Here is a 26,399-nt window from a genome sequence, read left to right on the forward strand (position 1 = left end):
TGGGATAGAAGTAGTTAATCTGTCTTAATGCACTGAGATCTCAGCCTAAAACTCTGAATAAAACAGACATTTAGCGCAAGAAACCAATTAGTTCATCTAATTTCTGCCACGTTTCTGTTGGTTCTGGTCCACTTTAGCCAGTATCTGGGTTTCTGACTGAGGACCGACTCCATCCACATTTTGCTTTTATCAGTCATCTCTAACCCGATGATTCGTGACGTCAGAAACATGAAATGATGATGATAAAGAATAAAAATCTGTTATTTCTGCTGTTGAAAGGCAACAGAACCCATAAAAACCCAAATCAGAATGTTTCAGATAACAGGGTGGGCTTATTTCCCTCCACAGAGATAATATCCGCTATAAAACGTCCTCCTCCTCATCGTGATGTTGGACTGTAAACCTTTGGGTTTCTACAGCGTTGAATAAGCAAAGAACACCACACACTGCAAAAATAGAACTAAAAATAAGAAAATTCTTCTTGAAATGAAAGTATTTTTCCTTGATTTGAGCAGGTAAATAGCACTATTTGCCAATGGAATAAGATTTTTGCCCTTAAAATAGGATCAATCCATCTCCATCATCTTATTTCAAGTGCAGTATATCTAATTATCTTATTTTAGGGGTAAACATACTCATTCCATTGGCAAATAATCTTATCTACTGGCTCAAATCAAGGGCAAATACATTAATTTCAAGTAAATTTTACTTATTTTTAGTTCTATTTTTGCAGTGCAGAATCTACAAAGATAGAAGATCCTGCCAGGAGCTCCTCCATCATTACGGTTCTTTCAGAACTTTCTGTGGCCTCCAGCATCTCCTGCAGCGCAGCTCAACCCTACAGAAAACGGTAAAATGCAGCTTTTCACCACTTCTCTGTCTCTTCCTGTCCAGATCGGACCAGCAGCATCAGCCTCCTCTCACGTTCTCTGCGTGAACGTACGGCGGCACCAGAACAGAACGTCGTGTTCCGCGGGACGTCTAGAAACCGCGGCGAGGTGACGGAGTCTCCAGCCTTTATCGTCGCTACAAGTCACAAACAGGAAGCCAGGAAGGTGAGCAGATAGCCAATGGGGCTGGGCCCTGACCTCCAGTCTGGGTCGCTTCGTGACAAACGGCTCCAAAGATAATCAGCCGGTGCGTCTGCAGGAGGAAACCGTCAGAACATTCACCAAAAAATGATAACAGGAATCATTTCATAACAGCAGCCGGTCCTCCGCTTCCTGCCCAGAGTTCAGCAACATTTCAGGTTTCCAGCTGCTGATTGGGTCGGAAGACAGCGATCACTCAACAAACACGGCGGAGACAGAAATAAAACGGAGAAAGATCAGATTTATTCAGGGATATAATTAATCCCTGGATCCACCAGGCAGCTTGTTGACACCGCAGGACTCCGCTGCTTATCTACCAAGATCCAAACATTTGACACAAACGGCGCCGTTGGGCTGCCAGAACACGCAGTCCTGCAGTTTCTGGGCCTTCCTGTCCATTTCAGATGTTCTTCATCCAGACTGAGGCTGCTGCAGAAACATCTCCTGTTACTTACATATCATCCCACAGCAGAAGATGACAGGAAGCTGTCCGGAACCACGGACCGGCCCGATGGATCCATGGGAACGGCGCTGAACCACCATGAAAAACCTGGAAAAGCACGTTGGTTTCACCGCGGGTCCAGAGAAATCCTCAAAGCGACGTTTACTAAATGTCCAAAGTACAAAATTGAGCTTGTTTCCGTATCAAAGAAGGAATCTTACCCAGAATGCATTTCTCCTCTGAAAGCACCATGGAGAAGAGCAGCTAAAGGTTTCTGGAGGAATCTGGAAAAACTGATGTGTGCACTGAAAAAACTGACCTAAAAATAAGTCGAATCTTCTTAAAATTTGTGTTTTTGTCCTTGATTTGAGCAGATAAATAAGATTATCTGCTGATGGAATGAGTATTCTGACCCCTAAAATAAGATAATTAGACATCCTGCACTAGAAATAAGATGATGGAGATGAGTTGTTCCTGTTTTAAGTGCAAAAATCTTATTCTGTTGGCAGATAATAATTATTTACCCGCTCAAATCAAGGACATTTACACTCATTTTAATTAAGTTTTACTTATTTTTAGCTCCGTTTTTGCAGTGTGTTAAATCTCCATCCTGCAGATCTGATCCACCGGCTGCTGGACGAGAACTTCAGACCCTGACCTTCTAACACTAAAGTCCTCAAAGCCGCTGGACGTATGAGAGGAGGTGCAGCAGAACCGGGTCGGCGGGTCCAGCACATCCAGAACCCCTGAGATCTCCGTCCAGAACAAACCAATGAAAGCGGCTGAAGCTGCCGGGCCTCTGGTGGAGAACAGCTGATAAGCAGAACGTCGTGTGTTGCCTTCATGAGGGAAACAAAGCTTTACTAAGGGTTGGTGGCTTTCAGTTCTGGGAAGAAGAACCTGGACCAAGACGAGCTGGAATGTTCTGGAACGTTCTGCCTGAAAGTCACTGATGAGATTAACATTAATGAGAGAAACTGGGGGATATTTTGGGGTTATTGTTGTTTTCCCAGAGAGCCGTCTGTTTGCCTCTCAGGGCTGTAATGACGGGTTTAACGTGTTTCCACTTCATGAGGGACAGCAGCTGAACAGACCCAGATGATCCAGATGATCCAGATGATCCAGATGATCCGTGTCCTGTTTACACACAATCTGCCTGGCAGCACATGTGGAGCCTTTCTGGGAATCTGCCGCTCAACGTCAGGAATGATAAGTGCTCGGTTCTGTCCTGCAGGCCGGCGTCGCTCAGCTGACCCGGGAACATCAGGAGAACTTCGTCAGCGTCTGCATGGACGGTTCTGCTGCTGCTTCAGTCAGAACCGAGCAAACGTTCCCAGGACTGGAGCTCGCTGCTCTCTGCAGGAATAATCTGCTCAGGGGAACCGCTGCTTGGCTTCATAAACGCTGCTGAGTTTGAGCTTTTCCTTAACCAGAGGCAGATGCAGCGAGTTTCTCTGTTTCCTCATCGGGTAACGAGGTTCTGAAGGCCCAGAGCTTTCTGGACAGAACCACCCTCATCCCTGCCTGCCTGCAGCCAGACTTACGCAACAAGCCTTCCTGCCTGCTTAATATCCGCCTGCTGGAGGAAACCTGCGCATGATCAGCTGGAACCCTCTGAATAAATGTTCAAAACCTGGAAACGAGGCGCTGCAAAGCCGCAGGGAAAGGCGGTAGAAGCTCCTCTGCTGCGTTGGTCAGGCGGGAAACATGGCAGCAGAACCACGAGATTAACTAAATAATATTAATAATAATAAATAAAATAAAGTCCTACAGACACAGAGCTGATGGAGAGTCCAGAGGATCCGACAGAGACCGGCTGAAAGGAGGAGGATAAACCCAGAGGAGGGTGATTACTGGAACAACGGCCCGGTCCGTTAACATCCATGGTTTTATTTTGTTGATTAAAATGTGCAGCGAGTTACTGATAAATGTTAGACCAGCTTTATTTATAACACATTTAGAAACAGCCAACAGCTGAAACAAAGCGCTACAAGCTAAAACACATCTATTAATAGAATAAAATCGCATTAAAAAGCTTAAAAGAAGCAATAAAAACAATTTAAAATTAAAACTAAATCTTGATAAAAGCCGAAGAATAATAATGAGAAATTAAATAAAACACAATCCTGGCCATCTCCCATAAATCAAACCGGACCCAGTGGTACCGGTTCTGTCCAAATTCCAGCAAACTTTCAGAATTTTTTTAGAGAGAAAACCCAAAACATCCGACCCCAGTAACACGGTTTAAAAGTCAGTTCCACCAAATACTGAAGATATTTACGGAAAACTTTGAGTTTAAAGAAACTTAGAATAAATGTCTGTTGGTGATTTTATTTTCTGTTTCCTGGCTTTTGTCAAATAGAAACCATGTTGGTAAAAAAATGGAAAATCAGATTAAACATCTTTAAAAGGCGTGTTTTTAAACACGTATGTAAATATCTGGTTTTTACAGTAACCTGCCGTACTGTGAGCTTTATTCAGAGTCCTTTATTTGCCACTAAGGCGTCCTGCAGGACTTTCTGATAACGATCAGCTTTGAATGTCTGATTACCAAACACGCCCTGACGTCCCTTTGACCTCTAAAGCCCAAGAAGCTTTTAACTTTTCCACTTTCTCTGCAGTAAAATTCAAACTGTGGGGATTTCCACAAGAACCTGTTCAGCGTCACAAGCCAGTCCAAATCAAGAGTCATTATGTGTTTCCATAATTATCTTTTCTGTTCAGATTACACTTAAAACGCAGACTCAACAGGAAATGACGGGTTGCTGTCGTCGTTTTTATGAGCAACCACCGACCAACAACACTTCCTGAGAAGATTAAAGCATGCTAACATTTGTTAGCATGCAGTGAGGCTCATGTTGGGCTCAGAAAGCAGATGGCAGTCCTGTGCTGCTGATGCTTTCACACAGAACTGTGTGCTTAGCGCAGATGTCCAGCCAGACGGTGATAAATCACCATAAAGTTCTGTGAGAATCCATAAGAAGCTGGAAGTGAAGCTGTGAGGAATAACTGATGTTTTTGGGGATGAGGCGACCTCCAGACGAGGAGCTGCGTCAGAGGAACCAGCCTGTTGTGGTTGAACCTGTTTGGCTTCTGCAGGAGTCGCTGCTGTTGTTGGTGTAATCACCCTAATCTGCAGGTTTTAGGCACATGTTGACTATAAGCATTTAAATCTTCTGTTGCTGCACAAATCATACAGTTTCATGGTTTTAAACCTGATTATACTTTGTGTTCAGGTGTTGGAGCAGAGAAAGGTAGTAACTAGTTACATTTACTCAGTTACATTTACCTAAGTAACTTTCTGAGCCAAATGTACTTTCAGGAGTAGTTTTACTTTTACTTCAGTCATATAATTACTTAAGTATCGCTGCTCTTTAGTAGAACTTCTGGCTCCTCTACCTGCTGTGAGTAACTTCATGAATAAAGAACAAACTTGTTTTCACCAAAAATTCACCAGAAAGACAAAAACCTGGAGTTTATGTTAAAGTGAGACTTCCTATTTATACACAATCTTTGTTATTTTAATGTTATTTTCTATCTGCTGATCACTGAGACATTAGGAGGTCAGATGAATGTTCAGTAAACAGTAGATATTGTTATCAGAAGCACTTTATACTGTTCTAACATACTGGATATACATTAACTGATGTAAGTGTTGCTTTCAAGTTTAATGCTGGAAATTTATTTTCATTTTTGTCTTTAAAATACCAGAATTCTCACACAAGCTTTTGTTTAATATTTTTGTCTGTCTGATTCCATAATCTTTAAATATTAAATTATCAGCTGTTGTGATTAGTTACTCGGTACTTGAGTCGCCTTCCCACTGAATACTTTTTAACTTGAGTAACTTCTGGGCTGACCACTTTACCTTTACCTGAGTATAAATATGCTGAAGCAGTCCAGATTTTGGCTGCTCCATCACTTCTGAGCTGGAGTGAATCAAACATGGAGGGATGAAGGCAGCCGGCACAGAAACTAGACCCACATTCAGCTGCAGGACGACTGAAAGCCGTTTGTTCCTTCAGCTCTGTTTCTCCTAAACGATGCCACACAGATAACGTCTGTGAAATCTTTCATTAAATCCAGAAACCGGAAGCAGATTTCCACGCAAACAGCCTCCAGTTGTGTGAATCATGTTGAAAAGTGAAAACCTGTCGACATGAAGACTTTATTGGTGTCTAAATGTAGTTAAATGGGTTTAGTCTAAATTTGGACACAATGCACGAGCTAAAAAGGTCCAATTTTCCTTCAACTCTTCTGTGGTAAACAAGGAAAACATCTGGACAACCTGACAATAAAAAAGATTTTTTACAGGGGTGCTAATTATGTGATCATGTCATTTAATCAGGTTTAAAAATCAGCTGCTTTATTTGCAGTTAATGAACAAGTCACTGGATCACTGGACTAAAGCGGGCAGAGAATCTGTTCAGTACCAGGCTAGACATGCGGGTCTGACCTTCATACCTGTTATCACAACAATGACTGCAGACAAAGATGCTTTCAGTAGATTTCCACAAACCTCCAACCTGAGCCGCCGTGGGTTGATCCAAACGGATCCTCCTGCTGATCTGATGAAGAACCCTTTTTCTTAAGGGTTCTTCATCAGAGGCAAACTTTAAATCAAGCTGTTCAGACGATAATTAAGTGGACGGCACAGATTTCACAGGAGTATTGCTCCTCCTTCAGGGCTCCATCACGGTGGGACATGGGGATGTTCAGGATGCTTAGCACCGTGCAACATACCCATGCCTGCAGAGACTGCATGAAGTCTGTGATTTAGAGACACTGGGATCTTCTGCACTCTGTCTGACCAATCAGAAGCAGTCTCTGGCAGGTATTTAGCTCTTCACCACAGAAAATCATCTACAAACACAGAGGCTGCCCTGCCAGACACAAACCACCTGTTAGCCACCAGAACAAAAGCTGCAGGGTTCTGGAAAAGGATAGACAAGACCAGAGCAGCTTAGGGGTTAAGCACGGTGGTGGGAGTGTAATGCTTTGGGTCTGTATGGCTGCTGAGCGATGCACTGCAAAAACAAAATTAAAGTAAAATTTTCTTAATATGAGTATCTGTCCTTGATTTAAGCGGGTAAATAAGATTATCTGCCAATAGAATGAGATTTTTGCAACTCATCATCATCTTATTTCAAGTGCAGGATGTTTAATTATCTTATTTTGGGGGTCAGAATGCTCATTCCATCGGCAGATAATCTTATTTATCCGCTCAAATCTAGGACAAAAACGAAAATTTTAAGAAGATTTTACTTATTTTTAGGTCAGTTTTTGCAGTGTGGGAACCCGATCCGCTACACTTCAGGAAAATGTCTCCAACAGCACTATGAGGAACCCGGCCAGCCAGCTGAGGCAACACAGGAGAGTCCCCGTCTGCTGACTCAAGTCCTGCTGAAGAAGCTTATTTAGACCGTCAGCTGGAAACAAGCAGGAGCTGAAGGCTGCAGGAGAAAACACCCTGACACCTGCTGACGTCTCAGAATCACAGATTTCAAGCTTTAAAATGCTGAACCTCTTTCAGAACAGAGTCCTGAATGATGAGACGATGGAGAGGAAGTGCCAGATGGAGCTCAGACTCCTGCAGAGGGTTTCAAATGAAAAGTCAGACATGTGAGCGTCAGACTGTCTGAATTCAAAAGGAGAAATCAGGGGAGAAAAACATTCTCTGTGCCACAAACGATGGAGGGACCTGTAGCCATGACAACACCGCCTCATCCTTCACTACTAAACATCAAATCTAAGCGGCTACATCCGCCCGGAAGTTCAAATGGCCGCCAATGTTTCCCAAGTAGCAGCCAATCAGAGGCCGGCGTTGGTGTGATGTAATAACTGAGGTAAGACCCCGCAGAGCCATCAGGCAGAGGGCAGCAGGGTTCAGGCAGAAACCGTCATTTCTGTTTGTGTTTCTGTCACTGAAAGGAAGTTAAAATGACAGCGTCAGCGGGGGGGGAGGGTCTACACTGCTTCATTCATGTTCTTCTCCTGGTTTCATCCAGCGGCCTGCGGAGCGGCTTCAATGAAGGGGAGGAGGAGGAGGAGGAGGAGGAGGAGGAGGAGGAGGAGGAAGGAGGCAGGAAACGCAGCAGTGAGGCAGAAAAAGAATGCAAAGAAAGTGACAGATGAATAAAGGGGAAAATAGACTTTAATCTGCCTCCATTCTTCTGTTTGTTTGCTGTTTCAGTGACAGAAACACACATCCGGACTCAGAGAGCGGAGAGGTCAGTGAAGGCAGCACAGAAGCAGCTGAGCAGAGGTTCTGCAGAACAGAACCTGCAGCTTTACTCAGAAACCGACGCAGAACCTCTGCTCACCTGCTTCAGGCTTTCTGACAGGTGCAGCGTGTCTGCACACCAGACGTCCGGGCTGCTGTTTGACGCCAGCTCACATACCTTCCTCAATCCAAACCAGATCTTTGATCCTTCAAATCAGCCTGAGAGCTTCAGCCGTCGGTGTGAAGCTCAGATAAATTCTGACTCTTTCCTCTGGAGCCAAACGTGAGGCTGGAATCTGAGCGGGTCGCCCAAACCGAACCAGACGGTTCAGAAACGTCTGACCAAAGGTGCTTCAGGAGGACTAAACAGTGGGAACTGTGTCCCAGACACAGGATGGGTCAGTGAATGCACCATTATTTTCATTATTTCTCTGATTAAGTGACTTTTATTGTAAAATCTTCAGTTTTGCTTTGTTTTAGCGTTTTTTTTTGTTTTTGGCAGCAAATTTAGCTGCAGGTCCAGAAGGTTCCTCCTTATTCACCAGCTGCTGTCTGACTGAATCTGAATTAAATTTAAATGTTTAAAACTCACATGTTTAAAATCAGCAGCACTAAGGCTGAGGCTGTAGCTGCCTGTGTGTCTTCTGCCTTGTTATTTCAAAATGTTCTTTAACTTTGCAAAGTGCAAAATTAAGAAACTGAATCCCTTGTCTAATGTCAGCCTGTTTCAACAGTTCAAAAACTCCACGTAGCAGATTTAGCAATCAGATAATCTGTTTAGATATCAACCTTTGGCAGGGTTTCAGGATGTGCATTTATCCAAAATAAAATAATTGCCCTATTATTCTTATTAAAAACTTTTGGAAGCAGACAACCTTTAAGTGAGTAGAACTATAAAGGACCAAACACAGCTCAATCGATATAAAAAGGACCAATCACTCTGTTGCTACACCAGTAAAGCAGTTTAAGGAGTTAATTTATTTCTTTCAAAGTTGAAGTGTGCAAAAAATACAAAATTCAGCAATAAAAACAGATGACAGCTTTAAATCTCTGGGCCAATTAAAGGCACAAACCAGGATAAATCAATCAGAGAGATCAGGTAAAGAGTCTTTTTGCTTTGAGCTTTCTGGCTTTACTTTTCTCACAAAGTCAGCAGAGCCCGGCTGAGTTCAGCCGAGACTTGAACTGAGTCAGTGGACGTTGCTTAAAGAGACAAATAAACCCAATCCTCTTCAGTCCTTCTACATAAACTTTACTGCTTTCCGTTGCAAATCCATGTCAACATTGACCAGTCACTGTTAAAGGTACAAATTATATAAAGAGAAATCCCTGAAACATTGAATTAACGTCCCATAGAAACGTACCAAATAACTATTTCCCACAGAAATTAATACTAATTATTCTATTAAATAATTAAGCCGAGTCCTATAGGAGGTTTTAGACTGCTTCTTAGATTCCTGCAATGGCAGGCTGGACCACTAGATGGCAGTATGTGGTCCACACTGCTCCTTTAAATCATCCATCCATTTTCCATACCGCTTAATCATTAATGGTGTCGCGGGTCGCCATTTGTTGCTAAATAACACTTTAAGTTGTCGTCACATAGTTGAGATTTGAGACTTGAACGTGCTACAGGTGGATCAGCTGCAGAAAAATAAAATTATAATATTATTGTCATCCCAGTGAATAAAGGTCAGAGGGGGACAACAGATCTGATCTGAGCGCAGCTCCACCTCATATCTGACACAATAGTGTCAGAGTTAATCAGTGACATTTCCTGCGGCCTGAAACACCTCAAACACACCACCTGAATGAGAAGTCAAAGTCATCAAGGACAAAAAAAAGGACGTTTCAGCCACAATCAGAAACAAATGAAAGACCCTTTCATCTGTACTGAAGCACCCAGAAAACCAACAGAACCAGAACCTGGACCACAAGCACAGACTGTCAGAACCACCAACACAATTTATCAACGATCATTTTAAAAGTTACAGCCTCAAAATACCAGTTTCAGTCGCTAAAATCTGGGAAACTGATGGTTTTATTCATATTCAGAATCACTGAACTACAAAATAATCCAGAATAAATGTTTGTGGAAAGAGCTGCAGAACTCGCTGATTTAGTGAAAACTCTGCTTCTTTATTTTTGCTCATGCAGGAAAGTCCCCAGGAACTTTTCTGCCTCCGTTTCTAAACTTACTGCTTGCAGACATGGTGGCGGATCCGCGGCTGCGGCTGGCTCAGGAATCCGGGCTGGCAGCGTCCGAAGCGGCCGACAGAGAGTCAGATGTGCGCGGAGACCCCGGAGCTCCGAGCGGTCTGACGTCCCGGTGGAGAATGCGCTTCGTGCGGCTGTGTGGTGAGTTCAGGGACCGTCGGACGTCAGACAAACGGCGCAACGAGCGGCTGATTTACTGTCCGCCTGCTGATTTCTACTCCACTGGAGCAGATAGCGAGTTTAATCTGAGATTATTTCATTCTTGGACAGAGTTTTTACTCATTTGTCCTGAAGTAAACCCGGGTCCAGTTCTGGTTCCGATTTCCCTCTGAGACGTGAAGAGGTCCTGCTGAAGGTCAAACCTGCCATTTCAAACTATTTAAAAACAACTTTTGGATCTGAAACTAAAAATGACTTTTCCCAATGAAAAACTTGTTTTGTGGGCACAGGAAATAGTTTAGATGATCTTGACTTTGTAAAGTGCCTTGAGATGACATGTTTCATGAATTGGCGATATATAAATAAAATTGTATTGAACTGAATAGTTTAGATGCGTGTTTTGTGTCTTAATGCTGGTGAATTCACTTCAAACTTCCATCAGGTGGGACTCAATGACAACCAGAACCAAGATTTTTTACAAGCGCCTCGGAAATCCAACAGTTAGCAGCCGATTCTCGGTGTTCCTACTGTCCGTGAAGGGATCTCCTCCTGTTAGGGTGATGAACTGTGGATATGATCCAAGAGCGCTCATGTTCGTCAGAATAAGTTCCTAATATTTTATAGAGACAACCCTTAGAAGTAAGATTTTTGTGTTTTATGGTGAAATTAGTCTGTTGGCGTTGAAAGTTGTCTACAGAGACACTGATTTGATCTTAGAGTTGAAATATCATCTGGAATTTGTCAGTTTCTGGACATAAAACCATCTGAAATATAATAGAAAATCCACTTTTTCGCCCTTAAATACACGTTGGTGTGTCCTTAAAGACTCCAGGAGAGCAGAAAAGTTTAACGTAGTCTCTCCAGAAGCTGAAATCGTTCTATTCTGTCTGGGTCGGATTTTTAATCCATTCGTTTTTCTCTATGATGTGTTTGCTTCACTAACCGAAGGTTGTGGACTTGGCAGTGATTGTGTGGTCCAAGCTGAAGGATGCTGAAGCTACAGGTGGAGAAGCAGAGATTCTGCAGGTTTGCTTTCTTCATTCTCCTCTCACTCTGGCTCCAAGTTCTTGACGTCTGTTTATCAATTTGGGAATAAAACGTTTCTGCACCGCTAGATAATCAGATCTCTGCTATCAAATAAACAAAAATGGCCGAACGGGGTGGAGTGGAACGCTGTGCAACATGGAGGGGGGTGCGGGGGGGGGGCTCCTGTAGATTTAAAGAGACAGCACCAAACCCAGATGCTGTCTGACGCAGCTCAGAACAGAGGGAGAAATGTGGGAGTAAATGTACGAGGAATCCAGACCAAACTGCTGCATTTCTATTGTAAATAGACAACAAGTGAAGGATTTCAATGTAAACAGGAAGACATTAAAAAGCATGATATGTCCACTTTAAAGATTACAGGAAAGTGTGGTAATCCATGTTCTGGTGAGGGGAAATTAATCAATGAGGCAGAAGATCTGGGATTGTCTTTCAGCACGGCTGAACCTGAATGGATGAAAAAGCTGCATAAGCGCGTGTGACCGGCTCACATTCCTGTTAATGGGAGTCATCCATCACTCTGCTGGGAAACATCTCAGCAACGAGCTGCTGCAGCCACGAGGAACCAGCTCTGGACACTAAAGCTCCAGATGAGAACATCCAGAGTCTGAGCTCTTATCATGCTCATCCATCAGCAGGACATGTTGGGGCCTTTAAGTGTGTTTATATCCCACAGAGACACAACCGATATCGTTTATCTCTGCTCCCACATCAGATCCTGGATAAACTCCGTGAGGGCTGTTGCATAATTGTGACAAATGTAATATATTTAGTTAGACAGGATGGTGTTAAGCAGGACGTGGTGGTGTGGAGCTCAGTCACAGACCCACCACTGAGAGTCAGAGCTGAAACCTTCACAGATGAAACAGGTTCATGTCTCAGATTACCGATGTTCACTGCAAAAACAGAACTAAAAATAAGTAATATTTTCTCAAAATTAGTGCATTTGTCCTTGATTTGAGCAGATAAATAAGATTATCTGCCAATGGAATGAGTATTTTGACCACTAAAATAAGACAATTAGACATAATGCACTTGAAATAAGGTGATGGAGATGTGTTCTTCCTATTTTAAGTACAAAAATCTTATTCCATTGGCAGATTATTTTATTTACCTGCTCAAATAAAGTATAAATACACTCATTTCAAGAAAAATTTACTTATTTTTAGTTCAGTTTTTGCAGTGTTCCCCTCAGGCTGATCCCCACCAGAAGCAACCTTCAGGGTTCCTCCTGCGTCACGGCAAACATCTAATACCTATGAAACGAGGGAGTTCCTCTATTTACTGTGGCGATCATAGTTAGAACAGATCCAGTAATGAAGTCAGGTCAGTCAGGAACGCCTCAACCCTTCAAACACAAAGAAAACCTTCATCTGCCTTCACCCCACAATCTCACCTTCTCATCCCTTACTTCACCTCCACTCATCTTCCTCACCTCCAGAAACCATCCTTTCTACACTTATTCCATTAGTTTCAGTTTCACTAATAACATAAAACCCAAATTGTGATAATCTGCACTCTTCCTAAATTAAACTGTGGAGCAAAGCGAAGACCAATGTTCAGAGTTTTCTCACAGACACCAAGCCTGGAAACCAGCTTGCCAGTAAGTTACATTAACACCACAAACCGTCGCCTCTTTATGGAGACAAACAGGAAATCATTCAGTTCTATTGTGAGCAGGGAAGATATGCTCTCCTTTATCAAAACCCCAGTAGCAATAAAGAAAAATAAATCTATGCATCATCTGCATATAAAGTGACTTCTGCATCATAAGAACAGCAGCATTCCTAATTCACAGCCCTGAGAAGCTCCTAAAATACCAAACACTGCACAGATTTGTAGCTCCAGATGACTTCAGGAACATCTGGACTGACCGGGGATATTTATCCAGTTCTGAAGGTCTAATCTTTATCTTCAGCTGGATTTGATCAGGTCAGAGGTGACCAGGTGTCCTCATGACTCCAACCAATGCTGCAAACATCAGGAGAAAAGCATCACAGCATTCAGTCTGACTGGATTTTATGTCAAGGCGGAGCTTTGAGCGAAAGTCACCAAACGTGAAAAAGTAAAGATGTGAACATCGCTTATTTATATACTTTATTGAAATCAGTTGTAGGAAGATGTTCACTTCAGGTTTTAGCTTTCCCCGTCCCAACACCGGTTAAGATATCTGAAATTTGATCCGTTTCAAACTCTTTATCTGATGGGTTTCTTTGATTTTTAGTGATCTAAATGCCAAACTGACTCAGCTGAAGGCGTTTCACCTCTGAAATCAAACTGCTGCTGAAAGAGGAAAGTTGTTCAGCTGAGTCAGCAGCTCAACTTTATTAAAAGAGTGTTTTTGTGGTTTTAATGGGGTCAGTTGGTCACAAAAGGAGAAGTTTTACAGTCAGAAGGCTGAGAGTTGCGTTTATTTTGCTCCTGTCATTGGTTCATCCTGGTTTCATAAGAGAGACGTTCAGAGAAAGAATCGAAAGCGGACAATTTTAATCCTCACAGCTTCATGATGAAGAAAAGTGGAAACCTCTAAGTTTCATCTTTAGGATTTTACAATCTAGGTTACAATCACTGAAAAATGGGACAAAGAGAGAATTTTCTGGATCTGCAAATTGATCCAGAAAATTATCGTTTGTTGCAAAACATCCAGCAGATTAAAAGGAGCTTCATCTGTACAGCAAATCAAAGCTGAGCAGTGGAAGCATCAGTGAAGCAGAGCTCTGCAGACTGGCAGCTTCAAGCTTTACTGAATGAAGAACAGCCTCTTTGTTTGAGAGTAGATCACGATTGGAGCCTCACGGTTAGTTTGTGTTAGGATTATCAAAACTATTTCTGTTTCCTAAATGTCAAATTATTCAGTGGATGCATTTATATCAAAACAAGCTTTAATGAAATAAAATAAAATTTAAATCAGAATCGTTCCAACCAAAAAGGAACACTACCAAAACGGATCTAAAAAAAAGTTAAATGTTCTTAAAATTAGTGTATTTATCCTAGATTTGAGCAGGTTAGTAATATTATCTGCCAATGGAATGAGTTGTTTTACCCCTAAAATAAGATAATTAGACATCCTGCACTTGAAATAAGATGATTGAGATGAATTGTTCCAATTTTAAATTCAAAATTCTTATTCCATTGGCAAATCATCTTATTTACCTGCTCAAATCAAGGACAGATACACATATTTTAAGAACATTTTACTTATTTCTAGTTCCGTTTTTGCAGTGAATAGGCTGAAGCAATTTAATCCCTTTTAGCTGGTGTTGAATCAGCTGACCTCATTAATGTAACATAATATAGAATATAGAATAATTAATATAGAATAATGGGCGCAATCGTGTTTTAGACATTGTGTTATTACTTTCTGGAAGGTCAGAAGTTTACATACACCGTTGTTAATATTTGTTACCCTTTACTTTAAACTGTAGGACTTGAGTCAGAAGCTCTGGATCTTCTTCTATAAGCATCTGAAAGAAACTTTGGTCCATTTAGATGGATGGATGGATGAATGAATGAATGGATGAATGAATGAATGAATGAATGAATGAATGAATGAATGAATGAATGAATGGATGGATGGATGAATGGATGGATGGAGCCTGTTATTAAAATGTCTGTTTAAACTTTATGTTGTTTTAATTCAATCTGTGATCCTTCCTTAAAGCAGCCATATCCTGAAAAACGTGTTTAGCGCTTTAATCCACGTTGTCTCTAGCAGAGCAGCTGAATGTAGTCTCTCCAGGAGCTGCTTAGATGTCTTTATGTTCAGGCTGGGTCTTATTTTTCAAGACGTTCAGTTTTCTCTGCTCGCTGTTACGTTACATCACACTATTTGCTGCAGAGCTGCTAAACATGGTCATGAATTCCTATTCATCACACCGTCCACCAGTAAACTACAACTACAGACGTTTGTATCACTCAAAGATGGCTGGAGTAAATACAGCGACAACAAAAACATCCCAACCCACATGGCCCTGTTCCTCAGCATGGATCAACCATGATTAACCGCGTTGTTTCAGTCTGGAAAGGATTCTAGATCCACTTCTAAGGCTTTGGGACAGAACCACAGTGAGAACCATCATCCACACATGGAGAGAACAGAACCGTAGAGAGGCTGACCTGCCAACAGGAGAACCCAGAACATCTGAAGCTCTGCAGGCCTCCCTGCCTCCGCTAAGGTCCAAAGCCAGGATCACTGCTGAGTCAGCATTTCAGATAAAGAGCATCGCACCTCCAGTTAAACACGGCGGTGGTGGTACCATGATGAGGTTCTGCTGTGCTGATCGATGGAACCACGGGTTCTGCTCTCTAGCAGGAAGTCCTGAACCCTTCGAGCATCGCGTTGAGTTCTGCTGCAGGGAAATGAAAACGCACCAACATGTCCAGCATGTCCAGCATGTCCAACATGTCCAGCATGTCCAACATGACCAGCATGTCCCGCATGACCAGCATGTCCAGCATGTCCAACATGTCCAACATGTCCAGCATGTCCAACATGTCCAGCATGTCCAGCATGTCCAACATGTCCAGCATGTCCAACATGACCAGCATGTCCAGCATGTCCAACATGTCCAGCATGTCCAACATGACCAGCATGTCCAACATGTCCAGCATGTCCAACATGACCAGCATGTCCCGCATGACCAGCATGTCCAGCATGTCCAACATGTCCAACATGTCCAGCATGTCCAGCATGTCCAACATGTCCAGCATGTCCAACATGACCAGCATGTCCCGCATGACCAGCATGTCCAGCATGTCCAACATGTCCAACATGTCCAGCATGTCCAACATGTCCAGCATGTCCAGCATGTCCAACATGTCCAGCATGTCCAACATGACCAGCATGACCAGCATGTCCAGCATGTCCAGCATGTCCAACATGACCAGTATGTCCCGCATGACCAGCATGTCCAGCATGTCCAGCATGTCCAACATGACCAGCATGTCCAGCATGTCCAACATGTCCAGCATGTCCAACATGACCAGCATGACCAGCATGTCCAGCATGTCCAGCATGTCCAACATGACCAGTATGTCCCGCATGACCAGCATGTCCAACATGTCCAGCATGTCCAACATGACCAGCATGTCCAACATGTCCAGCATGTCCAGCATGTCCAACATGTCCAGCATGTCCAGCATGTCCAACATGACCAGCATGTCCAACATGTCCAACATGTCCAGCATGACCAGCATGTCCAGCATGTCCAACATGTCCAACATGTCCAACATGTCCAGCATGCCCAGCATGTCCAGCTCCCTGTGGCTCAAAGCAATAAACAACACTGAGGGTTTAGAGTGGCCTAGTCAAAGTCTGTGGAACGACCTGAACCAGGCCGTCGACGCTGGAAAAGCCTCTGATGTGTCTGAATGAAACCAATCCTGCAGAGCAGAGCGGGTCCGAGTTCCTCCACTGTGAGGTTAGAGAACCAGAACCAGTTCCCAGCGTTAGGGTGGGATTACTTCTGGACAGTCAGGAAGGTTTTTCCTTTAATTAATTAATGGTTCACCATCAAGGTGGAACAAAAGCTGTAAGGGGGTGGAAACGTTTTCACAGCACTGTAGACGTTCTCTGTGTTCTTTAAGGAACCCTCCAGCACCAGCAGCAGCGAGTCTCACGTCAGGAGACCGACATCCCGACCCGTTCTGACCCGTTCTGACCCGTTCTGATCCCCATGGAGGTCGTGTTCCTCTCAGCAGGAGCATCAGAGGAACCGGCAGCATGAGCGGCTGCAGAACGCCTGACCCGATGGTTCTGATGGAACACCAGCAGCTGGGCCGGAGCGGGTCTGTGAGAACCTCATCCATGACGGCTGAACTTCAGGGTCTGGTTCCGTCTCTTCTGACATCAGAGCTCTAGTTTGGCTTAGAAAGGTTCCGTTAAATCCACTTTCCATGGCTTCAGCAGGTCTGGACCTCCCCATCAGCACAGAACCACACAGAACCACACAGAACCACACACGCAGGGTGAAGCTGCTGTTCTTACCTTTTCACAGAGAAGGAGAAAAGTCCAGGACGGCCCGTCGGGTCAAAAGCATCTCTGAGTCCACTCAGGTTCTGCTCAGGTTCTGCCTGGAGGCCCGGTGGACAGCCGGTTCCTTCCTGCTCTGACCCAGTCTGCCAGATGCTGCTGAGTTCTCCGAGATTCTTCAGGCTCTTCCACCGATTCCTCCTAGTTCTGCCGGGTTCTGCGTTCTCCTGGATCTTCTGGCTTCTCCAGTGGCTGAGCTCCCTGTGAGCTCCGCTCCTGGTTTCCTGTTTGTTTTATTTTGTTGCTGCGGCAGGAAATGGTCATCCTTTCCTTTTCCTGTCCCAGGAGCACACACACACACACACACACACACACACACACACACACACACACACACAGTAACACACACACAGTAACACACACACACACACACACACACAGTAACACACACACACACACACACACACACACACACACACACACACACACACACACACAGTAACACACACACACACACACACCATGACCCAATTAGCGGTGGGACTAATTGCCTGATCCACTCAGTCACCAGAGATGATTCACCAGCTTCTAAAGCTCCAGTTTCCTGAGCTTCATTCTGACTTTAGGTCATGTGACCAGTTCAGGACCTTCAACCTCTGCAGTCGGACCCAGAACTCTCTGGAGCGAGCAGAATCGGGTCGCCCCCGCCGTGCTTCCTGCTGGACGGGGAGATGGATGGAGCTGGATCAGAACCGTCCTGGAGGAGAACCTGTCAGAGGCTGCAGGAGAACCTGAGGCTGAGGTGGAGGTTCTCCTTCCAGCAGGAGAACCATCCTGGAGGAGAACCTGTTAGAGGCAGGAGAACCAGCCTGATCCATCCAGGAGATACTATGAGATGGTTCAGATCAAAGTACATGGAATGGCCTAGTCAAAGCCCAGACCTATTCAACAGAGAATCTGGGTAAAGAAAGCTGATGTTCACAGATGTTCTCCATCCAGTGTCACTGAGGCTAAACTCTTTTATGATGAATGAATAAATGAATAAAATAAAGACCAGAGAGCTGGACCTGCAGCCAGAGGAGGTTCTGCAGGGTTCTGATTCTGGAAGAGGTGCTGAGAACCATCCAGGATTTCCCTTTTATTCACTCTGTGTTCGTCTACTTTGCTTTCCTTAAAGCACGCTGAGGTTTTCGCTCATAACCACACCGGCCTGGGTGAACTCCTAAGGTGTGAATACTTTCTCCACGGTGCGGCCCACACGCTGCAAAAAGGGAACTAACAGTAAGTAAAACGAGTTTATTTTTGATCTGAGCAGCTAAATAAGACGATCTGCCAATAAAATCAGTGTTTTTACCCCTAAAATAAGATAATTAGATAAATTCAGTTGAAACAAGACGATGAAGTTTTTCCTATTTTAAGTGTGAAATACTCCTTCCATCGTCTTATTTAGCAGCTCAGAACAAGTGAAAATTAATTAATTTCTAGAAGATTTGCCTTGCTGTTAGTTCCTTTCTGCGGCGCACAGACGAAACCGACCCGGATCCCAGAATCCTCCCCACCCTGCAGCCGTCGTGCCGCCCGTCAGCTGGAGCTGCATGTGGGAGCCTGTGAAGAACCAGAGACCCGCTGGGTCTGCAGACTGGATCAGTTGGACTCTACTGAACCGATTCCTGTTGCAGCGGATCCACGCTGGAATAGAAACGCTCCTTTCCTCGACCTTTGGGACGGCAGGCAGCAGAATAAGGTTTCCCTCCATTAAAACCTGATGACAGATGGTCTGGAGCCTCCAGCCGACTGGACCTGCAGCGCTGCAGAACCAGGAGGCCCTACATGTCTGACGAATGAGCAGAAAGGCTTTAAAACACGTTTGCTGGGGACAGAGGATCCGCCGTGACACACAGACAGTTTTGTTTTGTTCAGATTTTATTTATCATTCACATAAACCAGGACAGACACAAACAAAGAGCCGGCGTGTCTCCATGAAGCTGTCTGAGCTCAGAACCTCCAAAGGAAGGTCCAGGCAGCTTTCAGGCACTATCGCCATCATCTGCTGCCCCCTGCTGAGCAGAAGGGTGAACTACAGGCTAAATTAGAAACTGAAAAAGTGGAAAATCATAAAACATTTAGCTTTTAGAATAAATAAACGAGCTGATCCACGCTTTTATCTGCCAGACTAACGGGCAACAAGCACTTCAGACCCACGGCTCCTCCAGGGATGTTCTGCTGCTGCCTCGGGTTAAACGAGCGGGTCGTTAACGAGCTCCTGCAGAACCTCGTGGTGTGCTGAGGACATAACGCAGTTATCTGGATGTGGAGCAGCGAGTAGCTTAGATTTCTACTCAGCAGACGTTCTCAGCACTGCAGGAGGATGGCTGGACCGGATCAGACGTAAGCGTTGGAGCCGCTGCTCTCAGCGGCTGGGGCGGCTTTGTAGATGCTCTGGCCTCCGCCGGCGTTAGAGTAGTAAGAGAACTGCCTGCAGGGGACAGACAGAACAAAAGTGGGTTTAAGAAGCTTTATTTCCTGACAGTTATTGTGTTTCTAGATTCTACGTCTGAATAAAAAGGTTTCCAGAGTTTCCTTTTTTCACCTCAGGAATATCGCCAACATTAGAAACATTCTGTCCAGATGCTGAAAAACTGGTCCATGCATTTGTTACTTCCAGGCTAACCTTAATAATCAAACTCCATCATATATCAGAGCTCTGATTACCCCGTATGTTCCTAACAGAGCACTTCGCTCTCAGACTGCAGGTCTGCTGGTGGTTCCTAGAGTCTCTAAAAGTAGAATGGGAGGCAGATCCTTTAGCTATCAGGCTCCTCTCCTGTGGAACCAACTCCCAGTTTTGGTCCGTGAGGCAGACACCCCGTCTACTTTGAAGACTAATCTTAAAACTTTCCTTTGTGACAAAGCTTCTAGTCAGAGTGGCTCATGTTACCCTGAGCTACCTCTATAGTTATGCTGCTATAGGCTTAGGCTGCTGGAGGACATCAGGGTCTATTTCTCTCTCTCTGCTGAGTTCTCCTACTGCTCTCCAATCTCCATTGCTTGTTGTTATTTCAGCTTTTAACTTTTTGTTCTCTGTCATTTTTCTCCTCATAGAAGGTACACCTGGTCTGGTGTTCTGTTAGCTGTGACATCATCAGGGGAGGCAGATCATCCTCTATCACCATCTAACATAGAAAGTACTCCTGGGTCAATGTGAGCTTCTGAGCTTTCTGTGTCTCTGCTCTGCGTTCTCTACCATAGAAAGTACTCCTGGGTCAATGTGAGCTTCTGTGCTTTCTGTGTCTCTGCTCTGTCTTCTCTAAGCCCCAGTGGGTGGAGGCAGATGAGCGTTCACACTGAGCCTGGTTCTGGTTCTGCTGGAGGTTCTCCTCCCTGTTAAAGGGGAGTTTTCCTCTCCACTGTCGCTTCATGCATGCTCAGTATGAGGGATTGCTGCAAAGCCATCAACAATGCAGACGACTGTCCACTGTGGCTCTACGCTCTTTCAGGAGGAGTGAATGCTGCTTGGAGAGACTTGATGCAACCTGCTGGGTTTCCTTAGAGAGGAAACTTTCTCACCAACCTGGAGGATCTGATGGAGTCTGACTTTGGAAAGAACCTTGATGAGATGATGTGATGTTAATTGGAGCTTATATGAATAAAACTGAATTGAATATTTTATTCCAATATTTCAGTCGGCCCCTGTTTCCTTGGATCTGGTGATCATCTAACCAACTATCTGAGCCCAAACAGTGACTAATTTCACCTGGAAGGCAAAACTAAGGGTGAATCATCCTGCAGGAACGTGGATGTTATGGTGCCTCCATGTGGAGAGCGCTGCGTGCTGCAGGTGAGCTCACCTGTCAGGCGGCGTGGAGCAGCTCCTCCTGCAGGTGCAGCAGAGCAGAGATCCGCCCAGGATGGCCAGGCTGGAGGCGGCCCAGCCCAGATAGAGACCGGTTCCCAGCTCGAACCTGCAGCACAAACACGATCAGTAACACACACACACACGCGCGGGTCCAGAAGGTTCTGCAGGACACTGACTTCAGTCCACCGTGGAACGGGTCGTAGAAGTCGTTGATGACTCTGGCAGCGTACCAGGACACGGCGGTCAGGGTGAAGACGCCTGAGGGCCCAAACACGCGCAGACACTCAGACACCAACTCGGTTCTGTCTGATCCCACAAATGTTTCACAGAGATCTGCAGACGTTCTGCAGACGTTTCCCTGAGAACCTCGTACCAGACAGGATGAAGAGGACCCCTCCGCTCAGGACCATCTGCTCCTTCAGCTTCTCCGGCGTCCGGCCGATCTTGGTGCACTTGAGGCCGAGAACGGAGACGACGATTGAGGCGAGGCCGAGGATGAGGGACAGACTCATCAGAGCCCTGCAGGCCTGCAGGTGAGCTGCAGACACAGAGAGGAGGCCGTGGTTCTACGGAGAACCCGTCTCAGGTTCTTTAACGTGACATCCTGACACTAAAAGGACCTCTGAGAACATTAGTAATGCCCGACGAAGCCTTCATGGTTGTTCTAAGAGCTGTTAGAGAACATTTCAGATCATCAACATGTTCCGAGGCCAGCAGAACCTACAGTCATGCTGGTTTAGTGCAGAACCTGCAGGTCCCAGTGGCTCTCTGGTTCCAGGTTCAGAACAGATTTAATAAAAACAACGGTTTTTTAATGAACTAATTGTTCTATTTTTCTTCTCATTGAAAACTTTGGGCTTTATTTTCACATCTGTTGTTTTTCTGTAAAACATTAAATCACAGATATTTATATCCAATCAATGAGAATATTATAGAAGTTTGTTTATTTCTGTCGCTCCATCGCAGAGATTAACATTTTATAGATGATTTACACACAGGATGTTTTTAAGGCTTTACTGCTGTTAATTATGATGATTTTCAAAACCGTTGATTTCACATTATTACTTCAGGACGATATACGGAAATGTAGTTTTAATGAAAACTATGATGTTTCTGTTTTCAAAAGGTTCTTTTAAAAGCTGGTAATGGTTCCAGGAACTAATTTCAGGCCCAGAGGGGATCAGCCTGTTAAAGCTGTGGGAACGTTAACTTTACGCTGTCTGCACTCTGTTCATCGTTTTAAGAAGCATTTTTTATTTTCAGTTGTTTTTATCCTGTCAAAGGTGCCATGTAAATAAAGTTTACTAACTTAACCTTAGAAAAGTTCATCAGAACGTGAGTTCTATGTTATCACATATGACTGCAGTAGATTTTCTTCTAAAATTAAAAGTTGTTATTTTCCAGCTCAGGTGAAATTCGTGGTTCTAGACGTTCCAATGTTCCAGACCGACGGTAAATTTGCACTGCAAAAACGGAACTAGAAATAAATAAAATGTTCTTAAAATCTGTGTATTTGTCCTTGATTTGAGCAGGTAAATAAGATGATTTGCCAATGGAATAAGAATGTTGCACTTAAAATAGGAACAATTCATCTCAATCATCTTATTTCAAGTGCAGGATGTCTAATTATCTTAATTTAGGGGTCAAACAACTCATTCCATTGGCAGATAATATTATTTACCTGCTCAAATCTAGGATAAATACACACATTTTAAGAACATTTAACTTATTTTTAGATCTGTTTTTGCAGTGTGGCTCCCAGGTTTGGTAAGGCACCAGAGGCCTGGTTTAGAACGTTTTAACTAAGTTCTAGAGCCTCAGCTCCGCCTATTATAGTCTGTGCAGAACATTTAGAGCTTGGTGCTGAGCTTCAGAACCTTCACAGCACATTTTAGAACTTGATTGAATTCATTCTGGAGTCATTTTAGTCGTTTAGAAACAGGGCAACCTTTAATATGAGGCTGTAAAACATTCATATTATATTTTATCAGTGATGTTGGGACCATAAGTTTAGGCTTTAGAACCTTAGAACCCCGTTCTGCAGTTCTAACGGTCCTTACTAAGTTTCAGAAGCGCCACACATCGATACGTTCTAAAGTTTTCGTGTCAGGATCCGAAAAGATGAAGTTTTAGAACCTTTATTGTACGATTTTGGAACATTAACCGTACATTTTAGATTAATAACGGTGTTTAGGGACTTATCAGCGAGGTTTTCCTCGACAGCTGGTTGTCCAGATTAGAACCATCTAAGAACCAATGTGAGGAAGAATGACTGATCCAAAGGACTCGATTCAGTCAGAAAATGACCCGGAAGAGAAAGACCGCCTTAAGGCATCAGAACTTCCTTAGAGAGGAAACGTTTTCACCGATCTGTCTGGAGGATCTGATTGAGGTTAACTTTGTAGTGACTCTTCAGGTGATGCGTGTTGTGAATTAAATAGAAATAAACTTTGATTTGACCAGGAACTAAAACCTCAGGAAATGTTTTCTGCTGGTTCACACGTCCCTCTGGCTGCTTCACAGGAAAACGCCTTCGCTCTAAGTCGGGCGGCTTTATCTCCGCTCTGCAACATCATCATCACCATTGGTCGGGTCAACAGAGCTTCAGGAGTTCTGGTTCTGCTCACCAGGGAGGCCCAGCACCGTCTTGAACCTGCTGCACTGAATGGATCCCAGCGCCGAGGCGGCACAGCTCATCCACAGGCCCTCGAACTGCCGGGAGCTGGTGGTGACCGACTCCGCCTGACTCCTCACCTTCCACATCTGGGAGGACGTGCAGCTGGACTGCAGACACCAGGACACGATGCCCAGAACCAGGCCCAGAACCTGGATGCACAGCGCCATGCTGACTGGGTCTCAGACGCCTGGAGGAGGGAGAACGAGGCGGCGATCATTCCCTGGAGTCTCATCCTCCACCCTCTACATCAGGACTGTCAAACTAATTTATGGGGCCACTTTGGCATCATAAAGTCATTAAAAGGGCCGGTTGCATGCGTAGAGACGATACTTCATTTCATAATTTCATTCCAGTTCACATAGTAGTATACAAAATGCACAGTAACATAAAAGTAGCACTTTAGGCCCAGTTTATACAGTTTATCTGCAAAAAGAAGTTGATATTGGGGTGAGTTACACTTACAGGAGGCACAGTTTTAGCCACTTTATACACTTTAAAAGGATATATGAAAACGAGATGCTTCATCTCATGGGGCTGATCCTCTAATAAATGTTTATAAATAAATAAATAAATATGCCTTTTTTTTTCTCGAGGGCTGGATAATTTACCTTGACGGGCCGGATTTGGCCCGCGGGCCTTGAGTTTGACACCTGTGCTCTAGCCTCTACATCTTTATCTTAAACACTGCAAAAATGGATCTAAAAATGTTCTTAAAGTTAATCTATTCATCCTTGATTTAAGCCAGTAAATAAGATTATCTGCCAATGGAATAAGTATTTTTACCCCTTAAATAAGATAATTAGACATCCTGCACTTGACATAAGATGATGAAGATGAATTGTTCCTATTTTAAGTGGAAAAATCTTATTCTGTTGGCAAATCATCTTATGTATCTGCTCAAATCATAGAAAAATACACTCATTTAAAAGAAAATTTTACTTATTTTTGGTTCTGTTTTTGCAGTGTTGAGTTTGACACCTGTGCTCTACATCGTTATCTTAAACACTGCAAAAATTGATCTAAAAATAAGTCAAATGTTCTTAAAATTTGTGTCTCTGTCCTGGATTTGAGCAGATAAATAATATTATCTGCCAATGGAAAGAGTATTCTGACCCCTAAAATAAGATAATTAGATTTACTGCACTTGAAATAAGTTGGAGATGAGTTGTTCTTATTTTAAATGCAAAAATCTTTCTGTTGGCAGATCATCTTATTTACTCACTCAGATCCAGGACAGAAACTCATTTTAAGAACATTTGACTTATTTTTAGGTCCGTTGTTGCAGAGAACATAACGAGCGCTAACGAACTGATGATGGTCAGCGACAGAAAGCAGCCGATAAACACGGCAGGTGAGACACCTGCAGAAACGGAGGCTCTGCTGCTACCGACCCGAGGCCTCCTCCACCAGGAGGCTCCTCCTGGCCGGTTCTGGTCTCAGCAGAGGTCCGAATGTGCCGGTACCGAGTTCAGTGACTGGAGACTTCATAAAGGCCTGAAGGTCTAACAGGCAGCTTCTAAACCAGGGCAGGAACCCCAGAGAAGAGCCTCTAAGCCTGGATGGACCACCGGCCGCCGTTATCCTGCAGGTCCAGACTGAACAGAACTCTGGTTCTGACTCTGAGCGGTCCAGCTTCCCTCCTCCGGTGCCGCTCCAAACCGGTCCTGGCTGCTGAGCAGAGTTCTGGACCTCCAGGACCGTTTAAGGCCTTAGCTGCTAATTTAAAGCTTCTCTGACATCACCAGGGTCCGGTTCAGGGCCCGGTGGATCAACAGAACCGCTCACACATCAGTATGTCGGATCATTTCTTACCTCAGATTGTCGGGTTGGACCGAGGTTCTGTTGCTGTGAGGCGCCGGCGGCTGAATGTGAAGCGTCTCTGGGAGAACCGACCCGATCTGAGGCTGCAGTCTGAGGTCGATGACCGCTGGGATGAACACGCCGGTATCGACCGTCAGGAAACCCAGTTTCAGGAAGTTCTACAGAACTTCTGCTTCTCTGGTTCTGATGGTGCTGACCCAAAGTTTGGTCACCACTTCCTAATTTAAGCGTTTATAAGCAGTTTTTTTTATTCCCTGTGAACTTATAAAGACTTTTTAATATAAAGCACTAAATGTGTTCTGGGTTTGTAGAATTCTGGGCCGGTTCTGGTGTGTTTCTGAACCAACCCTGGGTAGCAGCAGCTGCTCTTCAGTAGAACCTGAGCAGAACCTCTGTGAGGTCCAGAACTGTGGACCTGCTGGTTCCTGGCGGCTGCCGGACTTCGGACCCCCGGCTGTTTATCGTTCTGACTCCATGTTTACACAGCAGGCCGACCCAAACCAAGGTTCAGCCGGCCCGGTTCTGGTGCCGGACCGGTTCCCTTCACTCCCAGCTTACCCCTTGGTTTGGTTCTGCTGCATCACTTCCACTCTGGACCCTGATTGTTCAGCAGATTTTATAAAAACCCGGTTCTGTCTGAAGTTCTGTGGCCCGTTTGGACTTTGTAGCAGAAACAACTTTTAAACGGATCAGAAAGTTGGACTTTATTGGACCGAACCAGCAGTTTCCCCACAATCAGCTGAAGTTTGAGATCGTGCAGCTCGGTGTGGAACCCGTTCTGCCTCCTTCCAGAACCTCAGGTCCAGGTTCTGCATCAGAACATCGGCGGTTCTGTCACCTTTCAGCCAGAAGGACTAGTTTCCCTCCCTGGAGCCGGTCGGGTTCCCTACAGAACCAG

The 26,399-nt window shown here is 44.4% G+C and overlaps 2 protein-coding genes across 4 annotated transcripts in view; both read right to left on the bottom strand.

The window, feature by feature from the left end:
- Positions 1 to 17,395, bottom strand: part of exoc3l2b (exocyst complex component 3-like 2b) — a 50,752-nt gene extending 33,357 nt beyond the window's left edge. Inside the window, exon 1 of one of the 2 annotated variants that reach the window (XM_021309172.2) lies at positions 17,163 to 17,395. The gene's annotated coding sequence lies outside the window, so the exon portion shown is untranslated. Of the gene's footprint in view, positions 1 to 9,955; positions 10,098 to 17,162 lie in introns of those variants that run through there. The other variant, XM_012849867.3, reaches the window with a different exon arrangement.
- A 1,657-nt stretch (positions 17,396 to 19,052) lies between these two features.
- Positions 19,053 to 26,384, bottom strand: cldn15lb (claudin 15-like b). 2 transcript variants are annotated; one of them, XM_012849876.3, is made up of 7 exons: positions 25,493 to 26,384; positions 25,057 to 25,060; positions 23,631 to 23,869; positions 21,377 to 21,541; positions 21,180 to 21,261; positions 20,996 to 21,109; positions 19,053 to 19,623 (listed from the first exon to the last, which is right to left on the bottom strand). In XM_012849876.3, exons 3-7 carry the CDS (start codon positions 23,845 to 23,847, stop codon positions 19,530 to 19,532), a joined length of 672 nt encoding a protein of 223 aa, XP_012705330.1. In that variant the 5' UTR covers positions 23,848 to 23,869; positions 25,057 to 25,060; positions 25,493 to 26,384; the 3' UTR covers positions 19,053 to 19,529. The 2 variants fall into 2 exon arrangements, with proteins under 2 accessions (XP_012705330.1, XP_021164845.1); XM_021309170.2 differs by lacking the exon at positions 25,057 to 25,060 and having other exon boundaries at positions 23,631 to 23,867.
- Between the last annotated feature and the right edge of the window lie 15 nt (positions 26,385 to 26,399).

The sequence above is a fragment of the Fundulus heteroclitus genome, unplaced genomic scaffold (assembly GCF_011125445.2).
Source record: "Fundulus heteroclitus isolate FHET01 unplaced genomic scaffold, MU-UCD_Fhet_4.1 scaffold_44, whole genome shotgun sequence".
Classification (NCBI taxonomy): Eukaryota; Metazoa; Chordata; class Actinopteri; order Cyprinodontiformes; family Fundulidae; genus Fundulus; species Fundulus heteroclitus.

Excerpts from the sequence above, each read along its gene's own strand:
- cldn15lb (XM_021309170.2), bottom strand. The coding sequence starts at position 23,847 with ATGGCGCTGTGCATCCAGGTTCTGGGCCTGGTTCTGGGCATCGTGTCC. Across the intron at positions 21,542-23,630 it reads GACGGTGCTGGGCCTCCCTG|CTCACCTGCAGGCCTGCAGG; the intron begins GTGAGCAGAACC and ends CTGTGTCTGCAG. Across the intron at positions 19,624-20,995 it reads TGCTCCACGCCGCCTGACAG|GCAGTTCTCTTACTACTCTA; the intron begins GTGAGCTCACCT and ends TGTCCCCTGCAG.